This window comes from Ammospiza nelsoni, chromosome 19 (assembly GCF_027579445.1).
Source record: "Ammospiza nelsoni isolate bAmmNel1 chromosome 19, bAmmNel1.pri, whole genome shotgun sequence".
Taxonomy (NCBI): Eukaryota; Metazoa; Chordata; class Aves; order Passeriformes; family Passerellidae; genus Ammospiza; species Ammospiza nelsoni.
In genome coordinates this window covers 8,510,141-8,534,217 of record NC_080651.1, presented here as the reverse complement: position 1 = coordinate 8,534,217, position 24,077 = coordinate 8,510,141, and the positions used below count along the sequence as shown (strand labels likewise).

The following is a 24,077-nucleotide window of genomic DNA, read 5'->3' as shown; positions in this document are numbered from 1 at the left end:
ACCCCCTGGCTGGAGCTGGGAATGTCAATAATTTGTCACATTTATCTTATCTCTAATGCTCAATTGAGAGATGAAGTGGGGAAGGGTGTCAGACCCCCCAGAGCATTCAGGCCATTTGCTCTGGCCATGCTCCTCCAGCTGCTCCCCCAGCTCCAGCCCCAGCCCAAGCCCTGCCCAGAGGGTGGGATTTGTGGGATTTGCCCTCTGGGTGTTTCACAACGCCCAGATCGATGACCCACATGGGCCTGCAGAGAGGTGGCAATGACACCAGATCAGTGCATCAGCAGCACTGGACCCCAGCCCAGCATAAATCAATAACTCAACATTTCTGATGCCAAAGGGTTACACTGGATGGATGCAGGGCCCCTCACACCAGAGGGACCCTTCTCCTGTGCTTCTCAGGAGGCTCCTGGACGTGCTGGAGGAGAAGCTGAGTAAAACACCATGGACTGCCCTCTGCCACGGGCCAGGGCCAGGGCACAGCATCCTTGAGCCTTGGGGCACATTTGCCTGTGAAGCCTCATAAATCCCCAACGTGGCACTGCAGGGGTGCAGCCCGGATGGGAGAACACTCAAACCAAAGAGCACAACCCCAGGCTGAGAGCAGAGCCCCTGCTCCCAGTTTGGCCATCTGCCTTTGCTGTGCCAGCTCCCCTGGGCTGGGCTTTGCCGTCGGTGCTGCAGAGCACCTGGTAAAGGCAGACACAGCTCCCCAGAGATGCCCACGGGAGCACCCCAGCCCTGGCAGCAGCACAGGGGGCAGAGCTCACCCTCCCCAGGCAGGGAAAGCCTCCCAGGCCCTGCCTGCCTGCCTCTGATTCCCTTGATAAATCCTTGCCACAGCAATGCCCAGGCTGGGGCCACCTCTGGCACCCCAACACTGGCACCCCCATGGGGTGAGGGTCTCTGCCCCACTCCTGCCCTGGGCAGCACAGGACACCAGTCAGACTCCCTCCAGCAAAAAACCCCAATGATAAAGGAAATCCAGCCCAAAATGTTAAGGCTGAACTTATCTTTGAAACAAATCTTTGAAACAAATCTTTGTTCCTAGAAGGGGCCGATTTAGCCCAAAGTCAGGCAAAGCACAAGCAGCAGTGTCACAGCCCCCTCCCCACATCCACCCCTTCCCTGAGACCCCAACCAAACAGCTGCAGCTCCATCCTGCAGATCCTGGTGCTTCTCAATTCTGGATGTCCTGGACTGGTGCCACATTCCCCACGGATGGGGTGGGTTCCTCTCCCCAGGTGTGAGAGCAGAGTGGATAAACTGGGAACAACTGTGGGGAATGCTGATTTTTCTGTCCCTGGTGCTGCCCCACCAGGCTCTCCCCCTGCAGTGGCTCTGTGCACCATTTTCTAGCCAAAAGCAAAAACTTCAGGGAGGGATGTTTCCTACATGGTGACTTCATGGAGGTGTTGGTCCTGCTGGAACCATCCCTCTGAATGTCCCTGCAGGAAACAGCCCCCAGGGCCCTCACTGGATGCCCACCAGCTCCGTTATGGGGGGAGCATGGACCATCAGCTCCTCGTATCTCTGCAGGAAGAGCCAGAGCCTGGAGCTGTACGTGTCCTCGTTGTAGGGCAGCTTCTTCTGCTTCAGGTACTGGGAGACGATGGGTTTGATCTGCAAGGGCAAAGGAGATGTCACTGCTGTGCAGGGTGCCCTGTGTTTGCACAAGGTGCCTGAAACGTGCCCAGAAAAGCCATCCCACGTGCCCAAAGCTGGGCTGGAGCAGGCAGCACCAGCTGTAGTATCTTTGCTGGGAATATTAAGAGGAAGGTGGTTTCCAGTTGCAGCATCACAGGGAATTCACCCTGGCAAAACGCCTTTGGAGGGCTCCAAATTAGGAGAGATGCCCTAATGAGGCTTCTAATGAGAGGCAGCCACGAATGCTCATCGTTCACACCCATCATTATTGGCCCACACAGCCAGCTCCTTGATGGGACTGGGAGGCTGCCACAGGTTTAGTTACGTCCTTCCCTGTGACACCTCTCTGGGGGAGGTGGGTCCTGCCAGCCCCCTGAGCTCAAGCAAAGGACACTGAACACAGGGGCACAGCATTGATCCTGTGCTGAAGGACCCTGTATGGACCTGCCTTGGGATCCCCTCCAGCCGGGGCAGCGCTCAGAGCCCACGTTTTGAACACACCCCACACCCCAGAGCAGCAAGTAAGGGCATGAGCAGAGCGATAAGAGATTTGCCTGGATGTTGCCTGAACCAAAAACTGCACTGTGCAATGCTGGGGATACTTTCCCAATGGAATCACTGGGAGGATCCTGCGCTGCTGGAAGGCTGCTGCAGGCTGGAATTGGGGCCAGGAGAAGGAGCAGGGAGCAGAAACCCAGGAGAATAGGACTGGGATGGCAGGAGATGGGTTAGGGACTGTTGCAAAGCAGTTTCCAACATGAGAAGGAGCAGCACAGACAGGTCTGGCAGTGGAGGTGGGAAGATTTCTCATCCCCGTGTCACCTCCCAGCCACCCTGTGGGTCACCTCACCTTCAGGCACATGTTGTCAGAGAGGCTGGGGAAGAGGTGATGCTCCACGTGGCAGCTGATGAGCGAGTGGCCGAAGGACCAGTCCAGGAGGGGGTTGCGGGGCAGGTTGAGGACGCCCCGGCTCATGAGGTGGATGCGCCGGGGTTTGCGGTCGGCGGCGAACATGGGGAGGCCGATGTGCTGTGGGACAGGCAGGGTGGGCACCCTGTGGCACCTCCCCAGTGCCACCCCAGCAGAGCCAATGGCAGCTCTGCCTGTGTGTGGGCACAAGGAGCCGCATTTTGGGGTCTCTCTGTCAGCCCAAGAGCTGGGTTTGTCCCTGAAGTCACCCCATCTTGTGTTTGTCCATGGAGCCACCAGGGAGCTCCCGGGCTCTGCTCTCCCAGCACATCCACACTTAGAGCCAGCAGGCTCTCCCCACCCCAGGGCCTGTAACACCACCTGAAACACATCAGCCCTCCCAGCCACTGCAGAGGACATCATCCTCACACCCGTCATCCTCACACCCTTTGCACTCATCTGCCCTGACACTTTCCAAGGGCCACCACTTCCCACCCAGCACCACCAGCCTGATTCTCCTGGTGACAACATCAGCACAAGGGAGGTGACAACTGAACCCACACGCCTTAACGTGACACAAGCTCCAGCCAGCAGCATCAGGGCACTGGGTGGTGGCTTGCCTGTCTCCAGCACTGCTGGGATACCTTGAAGCTTCAGGTCTCTACCTGGAAGATGTTGACATGGATGTAGGGATGGGCCAGGAGGGAGCGGGTGACCAGCATGCAGAGCAGGGCAGACCACGGCGACTGGAAGCCCGAGACGTGGAGCAGGAGCCAGTAATGGCAGTAAAACCCCAGAAACATGCAGCAGAGGGTCCGGAGAGCTGCCTTCCACTCCACATTCCTCAATAAATCTGCACAATAAAGGAAGAGGAGGCAGCGCATGGGAGAGGCGTTGATGTTTCCCCATCACCACTGCTGCTCCAGCAGTCAGGCTGTGCCAATAGCCCCACAGCCCAGCCCAGCCCATGAACTCACTTTTCCCATCCTCCAGGTTGGCCCAAACCCTATAAAACTGCTGGGAGACTCCCCAGAGCAGCAGATCTAGCTGTGCAGCATCACTCAGGGGATTTGGACGCACCTTCGTTTCTCACACTTTGCCAAGTCATTGGCTGCGCATTTGGCACTGCCCAGAGCTGGGTCATGCAGCCTGGAGAGCTTTGCTTCCCCAGCCTCTTACTGCTTTCTGGGCTCTTCTCCCTGATTGCTTTCTGGCACCATTATTTCCCTGGAGCCACCACCTTTCCTGCCCTGTGTCTTGCCCCTGCATTGCCCCAAACCTCCACCCCATACACAGCCATCAAACACCTCGTGTGATGCTCTGATCAACCTGAGTGTGAGACTGAACCCCATTATGGCCACAGATCTGAGTTAAAGGAGAATGGAATTGGGGTGCTGCAGGCTCATGATGTCTTTTACCAGGGATTTCAACATCCAGCCCAGGAAAAGGTGAAGTGTTTTCTCAGTAGATGCAGAAGATGTGGTCCCCAGAGCAAGTGCAGCATCTCCTGCCCTTCCTGCAGTGTCCCACCAGGAACTGGTGTAGTTAATGTGATGCCTCCAAACAAAGCAGGACCCTTGGGTGGGGTGAGACCTGGGCAGTCACGAGCTTCCCACATCCAGCACCCTGTCCCAAGGCACGTGGGACACGTACCAAGTGCAACCAGCGGGGTTAGGATGGGCACTGCCAGAGGAGCGATGAACATGTAGACGTAGCGGTTCAGGAAAGGAAGTTTCCACGTGCTGGAGTCCCCCAGGCCAATGACGTTGGTGTAGCCATGGTGGATCTTCACATGATTGTAGGTGGCCTGCTCGACTGTGAAAGCTGAGCAGAGCTGGGAGAGGAGAGAGAGAAGTTGCCAGGGTTGGGCACTGCCTGACTTGGGCTTGTGTGGGAGGAACCTGGGGAGATGCTCTGGTGTTTCATAATGAAACACCATGAGGAGATGCTCTACACCCCACAGACCCCAAACCAGTCTGGAATGGACTTTTAAGAGTTAAGCACTAGAAACCTTTCCCACCATTCCAAACACTTCCCACCACCACAGGGTGCTGATGGGGTGTTTTTGGGGGCTGCCCCACTCACCTCAATGAAGAAGATAGCCCACACTTTGCTCCAGGACTTGGACTCAGTCAAGGCATTGTGGCTGGCCAGGTGGCTACCCTTGACGGTCAGGGTGTGATGCACCACGCCAAGGGTGAGGACACCCGCCAGGAAAGGGATGGCCTGGGCCGACCGCAGGCACAGGAACCCTGTGGAGAAACCAGCCGGGCAGGAGCTGGGCCATGCTCATGTCCTGCAGCCCTCCGAGCCAGGCTGGAGGTGTTGCTACACCCAAACACGCCAGCCACGGCCCTAAACCTGTTCTTCAGCCGTAGTTACAGGTATTAAACCATGCAAGCCAGAGTTTGCCTCCTCATCATCCTCGTGACTGGATCAGCCACACTCACCCTTGTGCTGAAGATTTGGCCACTTCCAGCCTCGATGGCAAAGAGTGCTGCAGGTGCCTGATCCCCCCCCACAGCTCTGGGATGTGGGATTCCACTGGTGCCCTTACTCTGCCAGGATCTCAGCGTCCCCAGGAGTTCAACAGCAAGACAAGGTCCCAGCTTTCCAGCCGTGCCACCAGAGACCCACACTCAACTGCTTTCCCTTGCACCCACGACAGCCAGGGCCACTGTCACCAAAACCACCCTGTCCCATGGTGGGACACATCACCCACTGTCCTGCCCTGTGTACATCTGCCTGGGCACCATCCCCTCAGGCCAGGCTGCACCCCGGGTACCACTGTGCCCTCAGGCCAGGCTGTACCCCAGAGATCACTGTCCCCTCAGCCCAGGCTGTAGCCTGGGTGTCACTGTCACCTGCTGTGGGGTCAGAGTGCACCAAGTCACGGGGTGAAGGAGTTGCTGTGGCTTTGTTACAACCTCAGTAGGTGCCAACAGGCTCCCAGCACAAAGCAGACATGAGGAGGCAGTGGGAGCCCTGGGGACCCCCCGGCCGTGGTTTGGGGGGGCTGAGCCAGGTTACCTGCTGGGAGCAGGAGGAAGCTGCAGGCAAGGATGCTGATGTCCACGCCGTGCCGCTCCCACCAGCTGCTGCTCTTCACCACCTTCTGCACCAGCTCCGAAAGCTCGGTCATCAGGGCTTCCTCGGGCCGCCGTGCTCGCCGTGGGGCTGCCCCGGGGGTCACATCCCCATCACCCAGCGCTGGCCCCGGCTCCCAGCCCTCGGCCACCGCGTCTGTCCTGCTGCCACCAGGCGCTGTCGTGCCCCGGAGCGAGGGCTCCCCCATCGCCGGGAGCCGGGGGACACCGCTGGTCTCTCCGCGGACCTGCCGTGCCCCCGGGCTCAGCGGGTCCCCGTCCTCCAGCGGCATCGCCCTGCCGAGCAGAGGCCACACCGTGTCACCCGCAGGGAGCCAGCCCGGGCCACGCCGGTGTCACCCGCAGGGAGCCAGCCCGGGCCACGCCGGTGTCACCCGCAGGGAGCCAGCCCCGGCACCACCGTGTCACCCGCAGGGAGCCAGCCCGGGCCACGCCGCGGACGGGCTGCGGCTCCTGCGGCCGCCGAAGGACACGGGAAGGGCAGGGGTGGAAGAAAATAAACAATCCGAGGAGAAGCAGCCAGCGGAGCCGGCCGCAGAGCCACCCAGCCTCCCAGCACAGGGACAGCAGAGCCACCAGAGCCCCCTACTCACGGCAGCCCCGCGGCTCTCCCGGCGCTCCGGCTGCGGGCGGGAGGAGGAGGAGGAGGAGGAGGAGGAGCAGGAGGAGCAGGGCGGTGCAGATGAGCCGTGCCCACAATCCGCCCCGTGGCCCATTTAGGGGAGCGGCCGGGGCAGCGGGGCTGTGGGGAGGGCGCCGGGAGGGAAGGAGTGGAACAAAGATGGAGAGAGGCGATGGAAATGTGGAAGGCGAAGGAGCCGAGTGCCAGGAACAGCCCTGAGAAACCCAAGCGGAGCACTGAGGACGGGGATAGGGTTTCGCTTTTGCCAGGGAGAGGGAGCAAACGTTGCGTGTCCCACGTGGGAGCCGTTTTGGGGAGAAAATCGGCCTTTTCCACAGCGAGGAGCAGGCTGCAGCAGGGAGGGGCTGCTGCTGCCGCGGGGCCTCCAGCACCCCCGCTCTGCCGGGGGCACCCCAGGGACCAGGACACCCCAAATCTGTCCCTCGCAGCTCTGGCACCCAGCTCTGACCCCCGCGGGGTCTCTCTTCTCTTCCGACCTGATTCTGTATGAATTTCCCCCATTTTCCATCACTGCCTCCTGACTCGTCACCCTGACACTGGCATCCAAAAGCTTTGAGGATGTCCCTGAACAGACCAGAACCTCCAAAGCCCTATTTTTTTATGAAGGAAAGCTAAAATCACATTGTCCCTCGCCGTGGCACTGGATTTCTTCTTGCTTTGTTATTTTTCCTTGCCAAACCTCAAATCAGCTCAACTGATGCACCAAAACCCTAATGAACATTGACATCCATAAAATCGATATGGTCTTGCAACAAATAAGGCCGGTTTGCTACACCCATCATTGGATATCACAGCCCCAAACTGGGATGGGCTCAGCACCTCCAGTAACATCACATCACTGCTGTGATTTGCAGGGAAGCAAACCTCACACCCAAGTTACACCAAACCCCAGGGAATTGTCATCATCCTCTGGAAAAAAAAAAATTAATAACAATTAAAAAAAAATCCAAGCTGCTGCAAAAGGGGCAGAGCTGAGAGTGCATCAGAGACCTGCTGAGGTTTCATTCCCACTGTATGAGTGTGCATTAGGAAAGGCCATTTCTAGAGACAGGGGCACTGAGGAGTCAGGGGATGTGTGAAGCCCAGCCAGGGACTCACTCTGATGGGCAGAATGGCTCTGCCAGCTGCCCACAGCTGGGAGAGCACCCATGGGTGCTGCCAGGCCAGGGGAGGCAGGGGCATCGGGTGGGGCCGCTCCTGAGGGACACAGAGCTGCAGTGTCACCCCTGGGATGGCACCACAAGGGACAGTGGCAGGAGGGTGACAGCCCTGCTCCGAGGGCGCCGCTTGGCAGCGGGCAGGGTGAGCTGTGCTGGAGCTGCCATTGCACAATGGGGCAGAAATGGTTATGTGGGGCAGCTGGGGGGAGCAGGGGGTGGGGATCCCCCACACATCCAAGACCAACATGATCCATGAGGATCCCACTGCAGCTGGCACAGGGAGAGGCAGGGGCATGGCATCACCCAGTTCTGTGGCACCACTGGGACCAGAGGCCACCTGGGAGAGGAGAACAAATCGTGGGCTGGAAACTGCATGGGAGAGGCTGAAATTTGATTTCTGAGGAAAAGTGCTGAATTCAAAAGAGGTACAGCCAAGATGGGAGTCACAATGCTGACAACAGACCACACACTGTAAGAAGAGCCTGCAGAGCCATAAGGACAGTCAGCAGGTTCAGGATGGTAGCCCTAAATCTGCTGCTTTACAGAGCTACATTTCCAAAAGAAACTTTTAAACCTCTGATTTCCCACCACAGGCCAAGTCACACAATTCCCCTGACCCAGCTGAATCCTAGGGATCAAAGCAAATGCTGACCTGGCCCTTGCACTGTGGACACAAACACCTCCAATTTAGCAGGGAAAACATGTGTAAGACTCAGAAATCCTTCAGCACACAGCAGGGCAGCTGGAGAGGATCAGTGTAATCCCTGAAGCAGGGAGCTCAGGCCAGCAGCAGCTGCTGCCCCCTGCACTGGCTCTCCCTTGCCCTGGGCACCACGGGCAGCTCCCACTGCTTCCCCAGGCATCTGCCATCCCGAGGGAGCCACGGGAAGCAGACCCTGCCACTGTCCCCATCTGACCCACTCTGTCCCCAGAAACCCAAATCTGGCTCCCAGCAAGCTCCTCCCATGTCCCTGCTCCCCAAAGAGGAGAACACGGGCCATCTTAGCCTGGCACAAGGACACACGTGTTGAGACACCAGGAGCTGCAAGTGCTTCCTTGCTGAGCCCTCCCAGGGTCCCCCCAGCCCGTGGGACAGCACCTGCTGCAGTCCCAGAAACGCAGCTTCCAGCCCAAATCCAGGAGTCTGGAAAGGCTGCAGTATTTGCAGCCCAGGGTTGTGGTGAGGAGGGAGAGCGCCCTCAGCAGCCCTTCCCTCCCTACAGCCCACCTTGCACACCCTCCTCATCCCTCTCCCTGGGGGAGGAAGGCTCAGGCTGCAGGTGCTGGGACACCACCAGATCCCCTGGTTGCCTCAGCCAGACACTCCCAAAACCAACACCTCTCCTTCCTTCCTCTCCTTCCTTCCTCTCCTTCCTTCCTTCCTTCCTCTCCTTCCTTCCTCTCCTTCCTTCCTCTCCTTCCTCTCCTTCCTTCCTCTCCTTCCTTCCTCTCCTTCCTTCCTTCCTTCCTTCCTTCCTTCCTTCCTTCCTTCCTTCCTTCCTTCCTTCCTTCCTTCCTTCCTTCCTTCCTTCCTTCCTTCCTTCCTTCCTTCCTTCCTTCCTTCCTTCCTTCCTTCCTTCCTTCCTTCCTTCCTTCCTTCCTTCCTTCCTTCCTTTCCATCCTTTCCATCCCATCCATCCCATCCATCCCATCCATCCCATCCATCCCATCCATCGAGATCCACTTTTATAATACCTGCTTTTGGGCAGCACTCCCTCCCACCTCTTTCAGACCAAACGCTTTTGGGTAATTAACTTAATCAGGGATTAATTACCACCACCCCCTGCCCAGCAGGGGGACCTTGAGCACCGCCTGTCTTTGTCTTTTGGGGTCGGGCAGAGCTGTGGGGTCAAGAAGGAGAAATTCCCCGGCTCCGCCAGCTCGCTCCACCCCTCTCCCTGCTGCCAGCGGCCGAGCGCGGAGCTCCATCTGCAGGCGCAGCTCTGCCTCCATCGCCCCGAACGCGGCTCCCCCAAACTGGGGCCTTGGCACACCGGTGTTCGGCACATCCCACAGCCGAGCAGCTCCCACAGCTGCTGCCCAGGTACGAGTTTATCTCTGCTCCCCGCTCACCCATCCAAGGTGATGCCCTGAGGCCAGCGGGGCACCCCAAACCTTCCCTCCTGTGGAATGAGGAAAGAGAGGAGGACGAGCTCAGGACCACGGGGCAGGCAGCAGAGGGAGTCACAGCTCTGTGCAGCGCCTGCTCCGCCTGTCGTTTGGCCAAAGTGCAGGAGATCGAGCTGGTGAGATCCCAAGGGACACAGTCCTGAGCTCCTGGGCTTCCAAAACATGAGACCCAGCCTGATTTGTGTGCCAGGGAAAGAAGCTCTCAGTGGTTGCCAGAGCTGGCACTGCCGCCAGGCCCTCACCCATGGGATGCAAGGTCTCCTTCCAGGGACCAAAACCTTGGATGCTGGGGGAACAAAGCCACTGAGCCCCATTCCATGGGTTGCTCAGTCCTCTCCTGGGGATCGAGACCTTGGGTGCAGCCACAGCCTCTGTGAGAGCTCCGGTGGTGCCAGGCTGGGACGGAGCTGGCGGGGCTGAGATCCCAGATCTATCAAGGGCTGGTTTTCAGCCCACATCCTCCCAGCCTTGGCAAGGTCATGCTTTGAACCTTAAATAAATACCCTTTCCAGGATATCTCGCTGTTTGCACGGCCCAAATGGCCACTTCAGGCCCCAGAACACTTCCCCCTCGTGCTGGGCAGCTCCGGGAAGAGGCTGGATCCCGTCTGGCTAATCTGGCCCATCTGTTTGCACGGCACGGGCGGACGGCGGCGAGACGGGGCGGGAGAGCCCTGGGTCACGCACCGGCTGCGGGGGAGGCAGTGTGGACAATGCTTGGCCTTTTCCAGGCTCTGTGCTGGCCTTTTCCAGGCGCTGTGCTGCTCCAGTGCTGCCCTGCGCTGCCCCGACACCTCTGCATGGAAGTGGCTGAATGGCAAAACCCCACAAAGGACAAACAGAAAGGGCTTGGAGGCTCCACACCCTCAGTGTCATTCTCACCATCTTTTTCATTGCTGCTATGTTTTTTCTCATCCCTTTGACCCTAAGATGGGTGCTGGAGGGGTTGTAGGTATGAAATTGGTGTGCCAAACCTCAGTGATGTTCACGCAGGGTGAGAACAGCTGGGATTTACCTGCCAGGAGCAGCCAGGTATGGAGACATCAACCTAATTCCTCACTCTGGCAAGCTTTGGGGGCTACATGGCAATCCTCCTGGCTCTGGGGTTGGGACAATGGTCCTCTGGGTCCTGGCTAGGCCAGAGGGCTGCTGGGCTGCAGGGATAGACCATGAATAATGCTGCCTTTGCAGAGTGGGGACAGACCCTTGGGACAGCCTGACAGAGTGGGAGGTTATTCCCTGCATGGAGTTAAACACAGGCCTGGTATCAGCTGTGCCACATGTCCAAACACAACCACCTCCCCTCTTCCTTCTCTAGTAGCCACCTACAAATACAAGAATCCCAAAGCTCAGGGATAAGCTTACCCTTGGGAAGTGATTTCTTTACTTTCCAAGGCTGCATGAGACTCACAGCAGTGGCTGGTGAAGGGAGGTTTATTCAAAGCACGTGAAAACCAAACCCAACACAAATTCCTGCCCTGACCCCTTGGACACTGCAGCCAGGGCTCAAAGCCACAGCATCAAAACCCAACTTTCCCCATGAGCACCCCCAAGGCCCCTGGGGACTCACCAGCATACCCTGATACCATACCTAGGCTGTGTTTTCAGTTTTATCACTGCTTTATTCACTGCAGTTTTATTCACCACTGCTTTATTCACTGTATCAGCAGTGAATAAAGCAGCTGTCATCCACTCCTGCTCCAGCCCAGCTTAAAATCCAAAGCCTGGCTGAAGGTGTCAACTAATCACAGACTTCCTCCACTTAGCAGCTCAGGGCCAAGGTAATCACTGGTTTGGATGCCTCTGCTCTTGCCCCGACCGAAACTGCTTGCCCCCACCCGTGTCCCTGGCGTCACCGCCTGGCCGGTGTTACCCAACGCAGGTGCACCGTGGACATGCCAGGGGCTCCCTCCTTCCCTGCTGCCACAATGCTGAGCCTGCCACCAACAGTGTCACCAAGGGATGCCTGAGTCTCCTCTCCTGCCAGCCTGGCAGGTGTTCTGTAATGCTGAAGTTCTGTGGGGTCCTGTCCTGGCAAGGATCAGCCCTGAGGAGGGAACCACCACGGCTCCAGTTCCAGTCAGCAGCCAGTGATTGGAATTATGCTCCTGGACACAACCCTACACTTCCGGTCTTCAAAAATTGAAAATCTTTCTCCTTGTAAACGTGGTACTACCCAAGCCAGCCTTCCCAGTTCCCAGGTGTCCTTCTGGTCCCAACCAGAGCCACTGGGGCTGGCCACACACAGGTCCCTGCAGGCAGGCACCCGGGCCAGCAGCTCCCTATCAGACGCCCACACAGCATTTTTACCACTCAGAGCAGGCAGCATAACTCCAGGCTCCATCCTCTGCCCTCTCGAGGAAAGAGGGACGTTTCCAGCCTCCTCAGTGTGCAGAAGGAGGATGTGGACCCCAGGATGGCATTAGCCAGCACTCGCCACCTTGGGCTGGTCCGTGACCGAGCAAGGGTGGTTTGCCAGGGTGGCTGAGTGTTACTACCCACAGCTGCTTTTGGGGGACAGTTCCCCCTGCCAGCTTCCACTGCTGGCTTCACATGCCAGAAGGGAAAGGGGTGGGGAGGGAGTGCAGGGCTCAAGGCCCAGCGCCTCCTCCTTTCTCCCCCAGGAGTTTTTGAACAGGCTCTGCTGGGGCTGTTGCATTTGCCCAGTTTAAGAAACCAGAGTAAGGTGGGTACTGACCAGAAGCTGTGTCTTTACTCTGTTCCTGTTCTTTGTGGTATCAGGATACCTTGAATTCATGGAAACCAGGAATTCCTGCAAGACAGAAAGCTCCCTGCTCATTGAGAAGCTTTAACTGGACACAGGAGAGATTGCACGATGCAGCCCCTGCACCCGAGATGGGCACTGCCCTGCTCTGGGCATGTGCCCGTGCCTCTCCCCGGCGTGGCAGGGCGGTGCCAGCCTGGGTGCAAGCAGCAGTGAGGTGCCCTGGTGCCTGGGCAGGCCGCAGGGCAGGCGAGGGCAGCGGGCTGTGATGTAACGCCGTGCCCGGAGGCAGCGCTGCCCGAGCGAGCCGGGCTGGCAATCCAGAGTGCTGCGTCACTGGAACGTGGTTGGGAGCCAAAGGGCTGCCCAAATCCAGCTGGACTCCAAGAATGCATCCCCACCTCGCCGGTCCCGCATGGCTGTAACCTATTTCCCACTTTTGGTGGCTGCAGAGAGGTTCTAGTTGAGCTGAGGGGATGAGGAGAGGGTCTGTCTCAGCTCCATCCTGATGGGACACATCCCAGCAGCACCCAGTGTGCCCACTTGGTCCATTACATCCTTCCCAGCTGGCACAGGCGGCCCACCAGAGCCCTGCTGAACCAGGCACTCACCAAGGGCAGTTTTTGTTTCTTGTTCCAAGCGAGTGCCCAATGCTCCCTGCCATCCAGAGGGATAACTCACATGCTGCCTGGCAGCTATTTCATCAGCACAGCCAGACCCATACAACCAGTTAGCTTGGAAAAACACGATTCTTCTAATGATACCTTTGGAGAAGTGGTGCTCTGGATCCCAGTCGACCAAGGGAATATCTGGAGGAGCCCTGAGGAGGTTGTGGGGCAGCTCTGGCTGGCACATGGCTTCAAACCCAGTCCTGCCAGCAGCACTGGGTGAAGAAGCTGCCTTCCATCCCCAGTGCCCTAAAAACAGCATTTTTCAGCCCACTAAGAAAACACAAGCACCAGGAAAGCTGCTAATCCTCCAGCTGGTTTTCCCATGAAGGAAAAGTCTCCCTGGCCCCATTCCTCCTACTTTTCCCCTCCCACTGTAAGCCATTGCAGGTAAATCCAATGTGCTGCTCCTTAATCCCAGCCTGGGGAAGCAGGAGCCACCCTGACCCAAGCAACCTCACCTCACTGGTGCATTTTATTACTGACTTCAGCCAGGTCCTGCTGGGATCAGGGTCAGCAGCAGCCAGAGCTCACTGGCGGGAGGGCAAAGTGGGGCATGGCAAAAGAGGAAGGAGGGCCACAAAAAAAAAAAAAAAAAAAAAAAAAAAAAAAAAAAAAAAAAAAAAAAAAAAAGTAGGGAATAGAAACCAGGTTAGGGCTAAACTGTGGGTGTAGAGGCTGTTGTGGCGGGTAGAGCTGCTCTGCTCTGCCAGCCTAGGGGACCAGAGGGCCTCCGAGCCATCCTCAGCATCCTCACCAGATTTCCAGGGTTTCCATCCCCTGGTTCTGGGAGCTGCTGTGCTGGAGGACTCAGGGAGAGCAGGACTACAGGGATGAGGCTGGGTGCAAAATGAACAAGAGCTCAGTCCTAAAGCCATTGCTTCATCCTGCAAGGGCTCTTCTGGTCCATCAGATGGCCACGTGGCTCCAGAGGGTCCTTACTGCCCCAGAAGTGTCAGACCTGGACAGTGACACACCAGGAATGGGGACTCAGAGAGCAGTTCTGCAGAAAACATAGGGTTTGTTTTTACCTTTCTTCCCTATTGGGAAGAGAACAATCAACAATGAGCCAAGCTTGGCACAAGGCAAGATAAGGCTGGCCTCCTGCAGCGCCTACGGTGGCACCACGAGCGTCACGGGGCCCTTGGCACAGCCCAGAGGGCTCCCCTGAAACACACACAGGGCTCACAGAGGGCTCACAGGGGGCTCCACAGCCCAGAGGGCTCCTCTGAAACACACACAGGGCTCACAGAGGGCTCACAGGGGGCTCCACAGCCCAGAGGGCTCCTCTGAAACACACACAGGGCTCACAAGGTGCCCGGCACCACCCTGGCACCTGCCAGCCCAAGGGCAGCTGGATCCACTGGAAAACACAGAAGGCATCTTGCAGTCCCATCCCCGGCTGGGCCACGGCCAGCTGGATGCAGGCAGGGAGCTGATAGCAGCATTTACCAAGAGAGGCCAGAGGCAGTTCTGGGAATGGCCCTGCTGCCCAGCCTGAGCCCGCTTCCAAGAAGGATGTTTATTTCTAGCACGTGGCAAAGGTGATATCCTCAGAAAACTGGGAAATTCGCCGGAAGAAAGGTGACTAAGACTTGTATTTTGTTGGAAAAAGAGGTGGAACCAGCCTCTTGAAGCTCATGGGAAAGCTCAGGTTCAGCCTGAGCATGGATTGATGGCTTTCCCAGTGTCACAGGACAACTTGTCACCTAGGAATGCACTCCATCTGCTCCAGAGTGGGAGAAAACCTGCTGTCAGCCATAGAAGAAATATCCCAATAAGCTCTGCTTTCCCCAGCAGTAGGCCTCCCTTTCCCACAGAAAAAGTCCTCTGGGCAACAAAATTTCCTTTCCAAAAGACAAGCCCGCAGTGATGCTGTGAGTGGGCTCCCGTGCCCGTTCCCTGTCCCGTGGGAGTGCAGGGCAGATTGCCCTCAGTCCCTGCTGGTGGCAGGGCTGGTGGGGACCCAGGGTGGGGAGGACATCTGAGGAGAGAGAGTCAGGGCTGCCCGCTCCCACCCCTTCTTTACACACATAGTAATTTTGGGAAGGAACAGTGTAAAAAGGTAATTCTTTTAGCCTTCAGTTCCATCACAGCCTTATCCTGCTGTCAGGGCTGGCATGGTCCTTGGCATCCCCTGCCCCTGGGGTGGTGAGAAAGCGAGCTCGTGGTGCCCTTCAGAGAAGGAGACACCCATTCCATGGCACCTCCTCCAGCCCCCGGTGTCTGTGGGATCGTGGGAGGGCTGGGGAGCTGCTCATCCCCCTGGCATGGAGAGCTGATCTTCCCTTGGGAAAGGCGGTGCCAGCCCGTGGCATCCCTGCCCGGCCGAGGGAGCAGCCCCGGGCCAGGTGAGCGACACCCGCAGCGCCTGCCTCCAACACCGGGTCTGATCTCTCACCTGGTGCCGGCTGGGAGGAGCCACGCCGCTCCGCTGGCACCGGGATCCTGCCCTGGCACCTCCAAAATGCCTCCTGGTGCCGGCAGGGAGCCCCCGCTGCCTCCCCGGGTGTGTGAGGGGTGCCCAGCACGGGCAGGGCTGTCCCCGCTCCCGTGGGTGCCGCCCTGGGGCCGGAGCAGGGCTCTGGTCACGGACACGCCGATGTTGCTGCCAGCTGCTGCCTGCCCGGCAGTGTGTAACCCCTCACATCAGGCCAGCTCCTGTCCCAGCGCACCCTGGCCTGGCTCTGCACCCAGTCCTGGACACAAAGCTCGGGGCTCCCACTCCCTGGGCATCCCTGCGTCTTCTGAGTACCCCGGGGCCTCCCTCAGGGATGCCGGCAGGTGCTGTCACCCAGGGATGCTCATCCTCCACCTCAGGACCTTTTGGGGAACACAAAGCAGCATTTGTCATTGTTTGTGAAAGCAACTGGGAGTGGGGAGGGGGCAGAAAGGAAAAAAAAGGCCAAAAAAAATTAGCTTGCTGTTTTGCTTTTCCCAGGTGAGAGGAGAGGAGAAGGGGCAGGATGTGGTCAGAGCTGATCCCTAACCAGCAGTGGAAATGTGGGGATGAGTCCAGCACATCCCATCACTGTCTGACAGGTGCCCATAAAGCCTCCACCTCCTCAGCCATCTCTGGCCTGCTTTCCAAACCCGACTGTCCGGGTTTCGGGGTGCTGGAGGGGTGCCAAAGCACCAGGACAGTGGGGTGAAGGCATTCCCTGGCACTAAAGCAGGCAGGACACCGTGCAAGAACAGCACCTGCTGCTCACCTTCCCCTCCTAGCGAGCAAAGCCCCTGCTTCGGGGAGCTGCTGTCTGCGTGTGCCAGCCCTCCAGGGCTGTGCAGCACCCACGAAACCACAGCCGGGCCCACCTCCCTGGGCAGGGGTGGCCGAGCCCGGACACCGCCACCGGGCACCCACCGGGCACCCAGCGAGCACCCACCGAGCCCGGACAGCGCCCCTCGGGCATCCCTGGAGAGCGTCCCGGGGCCGCGGGGCTGCGCTCGGAGCCGGGCGCTGTTATGTAAAGCAGCAGGAGAGCGGCGGGGACGGGCCGGGCTTTGTAGGTCAGAAAATGGAAGTGCGGGGCAGTTCGGGGACGGGGCTGGGTCAGCCCGTGAGTCAGTGGCAAAGGAGGGACCGGCGGAGGCTTTATTAGCGGGGAGGGGTGGAGCGAGGCTCCGCAGGCAGCGAGCAGCGCCGAGCGCCGGCACCGACCCAGCGGGGCTCGCCCTCTCCCGCCCGACGCGGCCCCGGCGATGCGGCCCCGGCCCCGCTCCTCCTCCTTCTCCTCCTCCTCCTCCTCCTCCTGCTCCTGCTCCTGGCCGTGCCCCTGAGGGGCCCTCGCCCCCCGCCGCAGCCCCCAACGCCCCCGGCGCAGCCAGAAGGCGGTGATGGAGCAAGGTCAGTGAAACAGGTTTCTCCTCCCGGGTCCCCGTCCTTCCTGCGCCGCCTGGGGAGCGCGGACTTGTTGACAGCGGCTCTCGTTAGCTCGGTTATTGAGCGGGGCCGAGGGCTGGGCTCGCTGCTCCTCCGCAGGTAGCGGCTCCCATGGGGTCATGGATGCCCTGTGCAGCTCCCCGTCCCTCCTCCGTGCTGCTCAGCTCTCCCTGGCCTCGTGGGACCCCAGGGGATCCCCCTGCCCCGGGAAATCTGCTCCCAAACACTAGTGGGGTCAAGTGCTGAAACAAGGGGTGTTGGTATGGGAGGTCTGCAGCGCCAGGGATGTGGAAAGGTTTGGGGGTGGCATCCCCGTCTGGCTCCGGTGCTGTGAGCTGCAGCCAGCCCGGGTCAGCCGAGCCTCAGTGCCACGCTCAGGGGTTGTTGGTGGCTGTGGAGAAGGACCAGGCTGTGGGGTTTTCAGACGTAAAAGGCAGCACCAGGCTGGCTTCCAGAATCCGCCTTCTGCCCTGTTCAGGCCTTTTGGCATTCTGGAATTCCCGCACATTCCTCTACACTGGTCACCAGCACTGCCCACAGCTGATGGCACTGCACTCCAGGGATGGGGACGTGTCGAGTCTGGCCATCCCAGACACGAGTGCATTTCCAAAACAGCCAGAGAGCCCAGGGCAGTGTCCTGGGGGGATGAGCATGGGCAAGGGTCCCAGGCTCTGCTTGGACATGGTCATGCCTGCCCAGTTTTGCTGTTTCCTGGGCTAGAGATAATGGATGGGAACAAAGGGATGTTGTGGCAGACAGATCTGTCGCCGGCGCCTCCTGCGAGGGCAGAGCCCGTCCTTGGACCAGAGCAGTGCTGAGCCTGCTGCTGCCTCTGCCCAGGCAGTGGTGGCTGCAGCCTCAACAGAGAGGAGATGGGACCCTTGGAAATTCCATCCATGCTTGCTCACTGTCTGGGTTTAGGTGGTTTCTGGGCTGGATGCCACCCTGGCAGCCCTGCCCTTGCTGCTCCAGCCAGTGCAGTTCCATGGGGAGCTGGGTGGCCCAGCCTTCACCCAGGTGTCTCCTTTGGTGATGGCTGCTCCTGGTCCCACCAGGACTTTCTGGGCTGGGTGCCTCAGTTGGCTGTGTAGAGTGCTGATGTGTTAGAGCTTGGAGTCCTGCAACAGGAAGATATAGTTGTTGTCAAAGTACCGTCTGAAACCTTAAAGCTTAGAGATCAGGAGCAGCAGGAAGGTTGTCTCTGTCATTCCAAGAAAGTGAGGGATAATGATGAAAGCTGGGGTCAGCACAGCCCTCAGAGCCACCCCGGAGCTCAGGTTCTGTGAGCAGGGATCCCTGGTGCCTGGGCAGGCAGTGCCACAGTACATGCAGTGACAGTCATTGGCCTGGCCCCACACCAGCCAAGGGTCCCACAGCCCCCTCAGTGCCTTTTCCCCCAGCAGAGTGTGCAGAGCAGCATCCCTAGGCCATCCAGAGCATCAGTCCTGCAGGGCAGGTGTTTGCCCCAGGTACAGCATGGTCACAGCTACCAGCACTGCTCAGGACCCACTGCTGGTGTTGTTCTGAGGGTTCCCCACCTGCCATCACCCCTGGGACCCACGTGTCCCTGCTGAGCTGACCCTCTGTTCACCCAGGGGATGTTGTGGTGCTGGGGCTGTGCCTGACTGCTCAGAGATCTCACCCCAGCACGTGGAGTGGCACAGAGCCAGCTCCACCACTGGGCTCAAGTCAAGTCCTCCTAAAATAGCTGCCAGTTTCAGTTTCCCTGGAGCAGTGTTCCTGTGAGCCCATCCTCAGTGCTGGTTTCAGGGCTGTGCCAGAGCCTGGCTCTCACAGGGGACCAGGCATGTTCAGCAGCTGGGGATGATGTCCTGGGTGATGACCTGGAATGCTCAGGTGTGCTCCAAGCATACTTTTCCCAGCTGTGCTGTCAGTGGTCATTGGGATGGATCCAGAGTGGGCCCAGGGCACTGGTGATGCCTCACACTTTTCTCTGCCCTGGCTCCCCCCTGGGATGCTCAGTGATATCTGCAAGTGTGGCTCTGTGCTCCTTCTTGGGAGCAAGCCAGGATGATGGGTACAAGGACAATGAGTACCAGGGAGTTCACACCAGCCCTGAAAAAACTGGTGTCAGAATCCATGGCATTGCTTGATACTTTGCTAGTATTTATAAATTGCATTAAGTAGAAAATTAATGAATTGCAAATGTAGAAAATTATTTTCCCTGTTAATTCTGAATTCAGAATAAATTCTGTAAATTCTTAAGTCAGAATTTAAATAAAATGGCCCTCAGCTTCTCCCACTTTCCCAGTTCATTCAGCAGCTGTCACTGGGAAGACATGCTGAGCTGCGTCCATGCTCCTGCCTTTTGGGGCACTTTGGTTTTGGGAACGGCCATGGAGACTCCCAAAAGCAGTTGCAAGGCCCAATGTGAGGTGCTGCATCCAACCCAGGCCATATCAGTGCTGTATCCATCCCTGTGCTGGGCTGCCAGGGGTCACCATGCAAGGCTCAGCAAATCCAGAGCATGCAGGAGGTGCTCTGCAACAATCCCCTTGCCTCTGTCCTGTAGCCATGCATTACTCAGCTGCTGGGCCAGGAAGTGAATCCCTGGTGGGATGGGCAGGAAATAGTTAAGCAAGTGGGGTGAAATGGCCCATGCTGGCCTGGCAGGTCCTAGACCCCAGAGTCACGCTCTGGTGTGGGCACCAAGGCTGTCACCAACGCTGGGCGAGCCTGGGGAAGAGGAGCACCAGGCAGGGCTGAGGGCAGGATGCTCCAGCCCAAGTGAAATGGAAATGCCTCCCCCTGGGCCTCTCTGCCTGTAGGAGCTGTCTGGTGTCCTGTGGGCTCTACCTGGTGTCCTGTGGTTGGTGTCCTTTCTCAAGGCTGAGCACATGTGCCATCCAGGTGCTGCCAGAAGCCTGGAGGAGCAGCCCCGTCCCCACGGGCCAGCAGTGGTACCCAGCAGCCAAGCAGAAATGCTGCAATGCTGCCATCCTGCAAGCCCACATCTCCAACAACACCACTGTACGACCTCAGTCTTGCCCAAAAACCTCCCCTGATCTCTCCCCACTCCAGACCAGGGTCTGGAGCATCTGAGTGCTAATGAGTGCAAACATAACTCCCCTTGCAGCAGCTGCCTGGGGATAAAGGCAGGGCCTGGGAATCAGCATCACTTTAGTGAGCAATTGTCCTTCAGTGGAGGAGCTGGGGCTGTCCAGCTCAAGGATGAAGTGTCCAAGCCATGCCTGGACCACTGGCATGGCCCATTGGCCTTTCTCCACTCCCTACACACCACCTCCAACACCGTCAGGGACAATGAAACACGTGTCCAAGCTAAACCCAGGGGACTGGTTTTGCTGGGAAGCCCCGTTTAACACAGACACAGGGTGGTTTGGGGTTTGTGGCTTGGGAGGTTACAGGACAACCATCCCCATGATCACTGGTTCCCCGATGGGCACTTGCTGCCATGCACTGCAGGACCTGCCCTGTGTCTGCCTGCTCCGGTGCCACAGGCAGGGACAGTGTTTGCTCCTTGGCAGCAGCGGGTCGGGGAAACCTGCTGCCTGCCTGGGTTTCTGTTTGGGAGGGTATTTAAGGGTGTTCTCCAGGGTGTGCCAGCCCTGGCCTCCACCCTGCTTTCACAAGCGCCCTCTCCAAGAGGAGCTTGTTGTTCTCGGCTGTGGAGTGTAATGAGCACCGTGAGGTTCCCCCGTGGAAGCTCCGATGGGCAGAGCAGCCACAGGGCAAGCTGAGCTCTGAGAACCTGGGCACAGCCACGTTCCCATCTCATGCTCCATCATGAGCCCAGTGGGATGGTGCAACCCAGCTGGATGGGGGGCTTGGAATGCAGGAAACATCTCTTCGGCCAGGGCTTTGGATGTTGTGTCCTGCAAGGGCTGTGGCCCCACATTTTGTGGGACAAACTTGGTTGGAAACCATGGACCCAACCTTGAGACAAAGAACATGCATGAGATCCAAATGCAGGTGCTTGTTCTGGAGATTTTGGGGCCAATGACAGCCCCCCTATGTCCACAGACCACCCTCCTGATCCCACAGAGCCCATCTCAATGCCACACTGCATTAATGCCCCAGCTGTTTTGGTTTTTCCCTGTGTTACAGAGGTGACCACATTGATCTCAGGGCTTGGTGATCCCAAGTGGCATTTCTGGGCTTGGTCTTAGCTATGCAGGGACATGTCCAATGGCACTTGGGTGCTGTCATGTCACCAAACCTTTCACTGGCTCTTTGAAGGAAAGACAAGTTGGGAGAAAGGATCTCTGCCCACATCAGCTCAACATCAGCAACTGCTTGGGTGCTCCTAAGCAAAACAGCAAAAGTCAGGGATTGTGCACACCCCAGGTGCCTAGACCTCTGAAATACCCTCCACATCCCAGTGCCTGGCCTGCTAAATTCCAGTGGGTGCCAAGCCAATAGATCCACTTCTCCTTGTGATCTGCTGGGATAAACTGGTTGCCATTGCATGGGAGTGGCAGTGGAGTGAGCCACGGCAAATCACTCCCCTCCTGCACCCTGCACAGACCCAAAGGCACAATCCATCCCCGGGGAAACTGGGGCTGGGGACTGGTTCATGGTGGGCACTGATGCTCTGGCAGTTACCCAGAGAAGGGGCAGAGGCCTTGGATGAGGCTCACATGTGCATGAGGAACAGGGTGAATTTAGTGAAAACTGTCCCGAGGGTGCAGGTGCTGCCGGCACAGGGGATCCCAGCGGGCTGCGGGCCCTGTCCTGCTCTCCCAGGCCTGGTCCCGGCAGAGGGAGCTGTGGCATCAGCCAAGACATCGCTGTCCCTGCTGGGCACCAGCCCCGGGCTTTGGAAAGGGACCAAAGAAAACAGAGCTGGGGCCGGGGCAGTGCAGCCTTCGTGGAGAACTGACTCAGCACATCTGATTCCTTTTGCCTGTACATTGAGACAAGAGTTGTTCAGAACTTGCAATTCCACATATAAATGCACTGTTAGGTTTTTAAAAATGCTTTTAAAAGCCAAATAAGTTTACATCTGTGCAGAAAGATCTCAGACCCTCGGTGCAGTGATGGTGTTTAGGGGATGCCAGAGCATCTCTGTGTGCAGTGGCTTGAGGCTGGGACCCCACACTCTCCTGGTGGGGATTCAGCCATTGGGGAGCAGCAGGGCAGAGAAATGCCAGAGTATTTCTAACTTGCAAAGAGTAATTTTCCTCCCCTACACCCACACCCAGGGCAAGCACAGACAGGGAGCAGCACAGCTGCTTCACACCAAACAAATCCCCATCTTCCAACCAGCATAACCACGGCCTCTGCAGTTCCAAAGGGACTAAGTGTGGTCCAAATCCCAGCCTGGCCTGGGATGAGCACACACAGGTCATTCCTTATCATTTGCATCCCTGAGATGAAGTGGATAAGCAAGGCCAGTAACGTGTGCAGCATTTTTCTGATCTGACAGTCTGCATCACAGCCTGAACAGGCACTTGGCCAATACCCCATGTCACAGGCTGCTGACTCTCCCTCAGTGGAATATGTCGCTGCCCATCCTGCTGCTGCACCCCAGAAACTCCTGCAACCCAGGAACCATTCATAGATCACACCTAAAATGGTGCAGTGGAGCTGGGAGTGCACTGTTCATTGGGATGGGTCTGTGGAAACACCTGACACTGTGGTTCAGAGCTGTGCTTGGAGCACTGATGCATCAGGGATGTTCAGAAGAGACTCTGGGCTGCAGCTTGGTGCTGTGCTCAGTCCTGGGAGATTGCTGGATTTCAGAGACAAGGTCCCTTGCACACAGACTGCTGTCACAGCTCAGTGCCCTGGAGAGATGGGACAGAAACACTGGTCTGTGAAATAACCATTTGACACTGGAAGGCAACTACCAACATGTTCGAAGCACCATCTTCATTCTTGATTTTGCCCTCAAGACAGCACAGAGCAGACTCACACACCTGTTGGGCACCAGCTGGCTAAAGTCACAGCTGGCACATCTCAAACTGAGACCATGGCATCAGAACTCCCTTCCAAAAACACAGCACCAGACAGGATGATGCTTCTCACCAAAGGAGAACCAGGAGAGAGAGCAGAATTCCCAAACTGTCTGCTCCTCAAGCCCAAACCCCAAAACAACCGCTTGCTCAGGGAAGAATAGATTGTAATTATTTATTTTGTGTCCCTTTGAAAATACCACGTTATCTCCTTCTGTTCATGGCTTGGTGTGGTCACACAGCCTGTGACAGCAGTGTCCCAGCCATCTGTGCATCTCATTCCTTCCTCCAGTGAGTGGGAGACCATGGTCCCTTGAAGGTTGGCAGGTTGGAGCTGCCTGGTCCAATCTCAGCTGTCATCCCTCCGTGCCAGGAACTGCCCAGGAGCATTGCACAGACAGGGAGCAGAGGCAGGGAGCAGTCCCGTGGGACTGGTGGGGATGGCTGTAGCTTTCAGCTGCCCCAGAAGGGGAGTCTCTGGCTTGTGTTTTCTGGCAACTTAGAACTGGGTTTGTTTCTTGAGCATTAAAAAAAAAAAAAAAAAAAGAAAAAAAAAAAGATGCTGCTGCTATCTGCAAAGGAAAAGAGAAAAATCTATCAGGACCATGAGGATCCAAGAACAAGCTGTACTGAAAGGCTGTAAAAGCAGCACACAGATATCTGAAGGCTGGGAAGCCCAAACAAAACAGTGATTTGGGGTGTCAGTACATGTGGCCTTCCCTTCTCCTCTCTGACAGGTACACAGTCCTTTAACCCTACAACCAAACCCTGGAGACACCATAAAACAGCAACAACTTCAACCCAGATATGCAATCTCCAGAGGCCTGAGTAAGATCTCAAGCATTTGGGGAAGGATTCCCAAAGCCACCTGGCACTGCCATCAGCCTGCTCCCACCAGGAATTGCGGTTGATTTCCTAATGTCTTCAAAAGGTGAAGAGTCAATACAAGCCTGAGCGTGGTTGAAAATCTCAGCTACATGGACTGAGAAGCATCAGACCACAAAGCAGTCTGCATTCAAATGGGTTATGAAACAAAACAAGGGCTTCACGTCCTGCCCAGTGACATTAAGGTTGTTGAGTAATGAACTAACACTATTGCCACCTCTCCAAACTCTCATCCTTTCCACATGAGCAGGAATTTGCCCACACACAGAAGTGCTGAGGTTACCTGGACTCCTACTCTTCCAAAGCAGGTTGAAAACAAGACCTTACATTATCCACATCTGCACCTGCTGAAGGGTTTAACCCCTCAGAGACCCCATCTCCCAC

General features: G+C 57.4%; 1 protein-coding gene across 1 annotated transcript; it reads right to left on the bottom strand.

Annotated features, from left to right (window-relative positions):
• Positions 1 to 1,129: 1,129 nt before the first annotated feature.
• Positions 1,130 to 6,283, bottom strand: FADS6 (fatty acid desaturase 6). Its single transcript, XM_059485865.1, has 7 exons — positions 6,258 to 6,283; positions 5,588 to 5,940; positions 4,643 to 4,809; positions 4,211 to 4,391; positions 3,223 to 3,410; positions 2,498 to 2,677; positions 1,130 to 1,623 (listed from the first exon to the last, which is right to left on the bottom strand). Exons 2-7 carry the CDS (start codon positions 5,934 to 5,936, stop codon positions 1,474 to 1,476), a joined length of 1,215 nt encoding a protein of 404 aa, XP_059341848.1. The 5' UTR covers positions 5,937 to 5,940; positions 6,258 to 6,283; the 3' UTR covers positions 1,130 to 1,473.
• Between the last annotated feature and the right edge of the window lie 17,794 nt (positions 6,284 to 24,077).

What these genes read in the sequence shown, in the direction of transcription:
- FADS6 (XM_059485865.1), bottom strand. Translation starts at nt 5,936, where the DNA reads ATGCCGCTGGAGGACGGGGACCCGCTGAGCCCGGGGGCACGGCAGGTC. An exon ending in CTTCCTCCTGCTCCCAGCAG is followed by an intron (nt 4,810 to 5,587) that starts GTAACCTGGCTC and finishes GTTTCTCCACAG; the next exon opens with GGTTCCTGTGCCTGCGGTCG. An exon ending in GGGCTATCTTCTTCATTGAG is followed by an intron (nt 4,392 to 4,642) that starts GTGAGTGGGGCA and finishes CTCCTCTCCCAG; the next exon opens with CTCTGCTCAGCTTTCACAGT.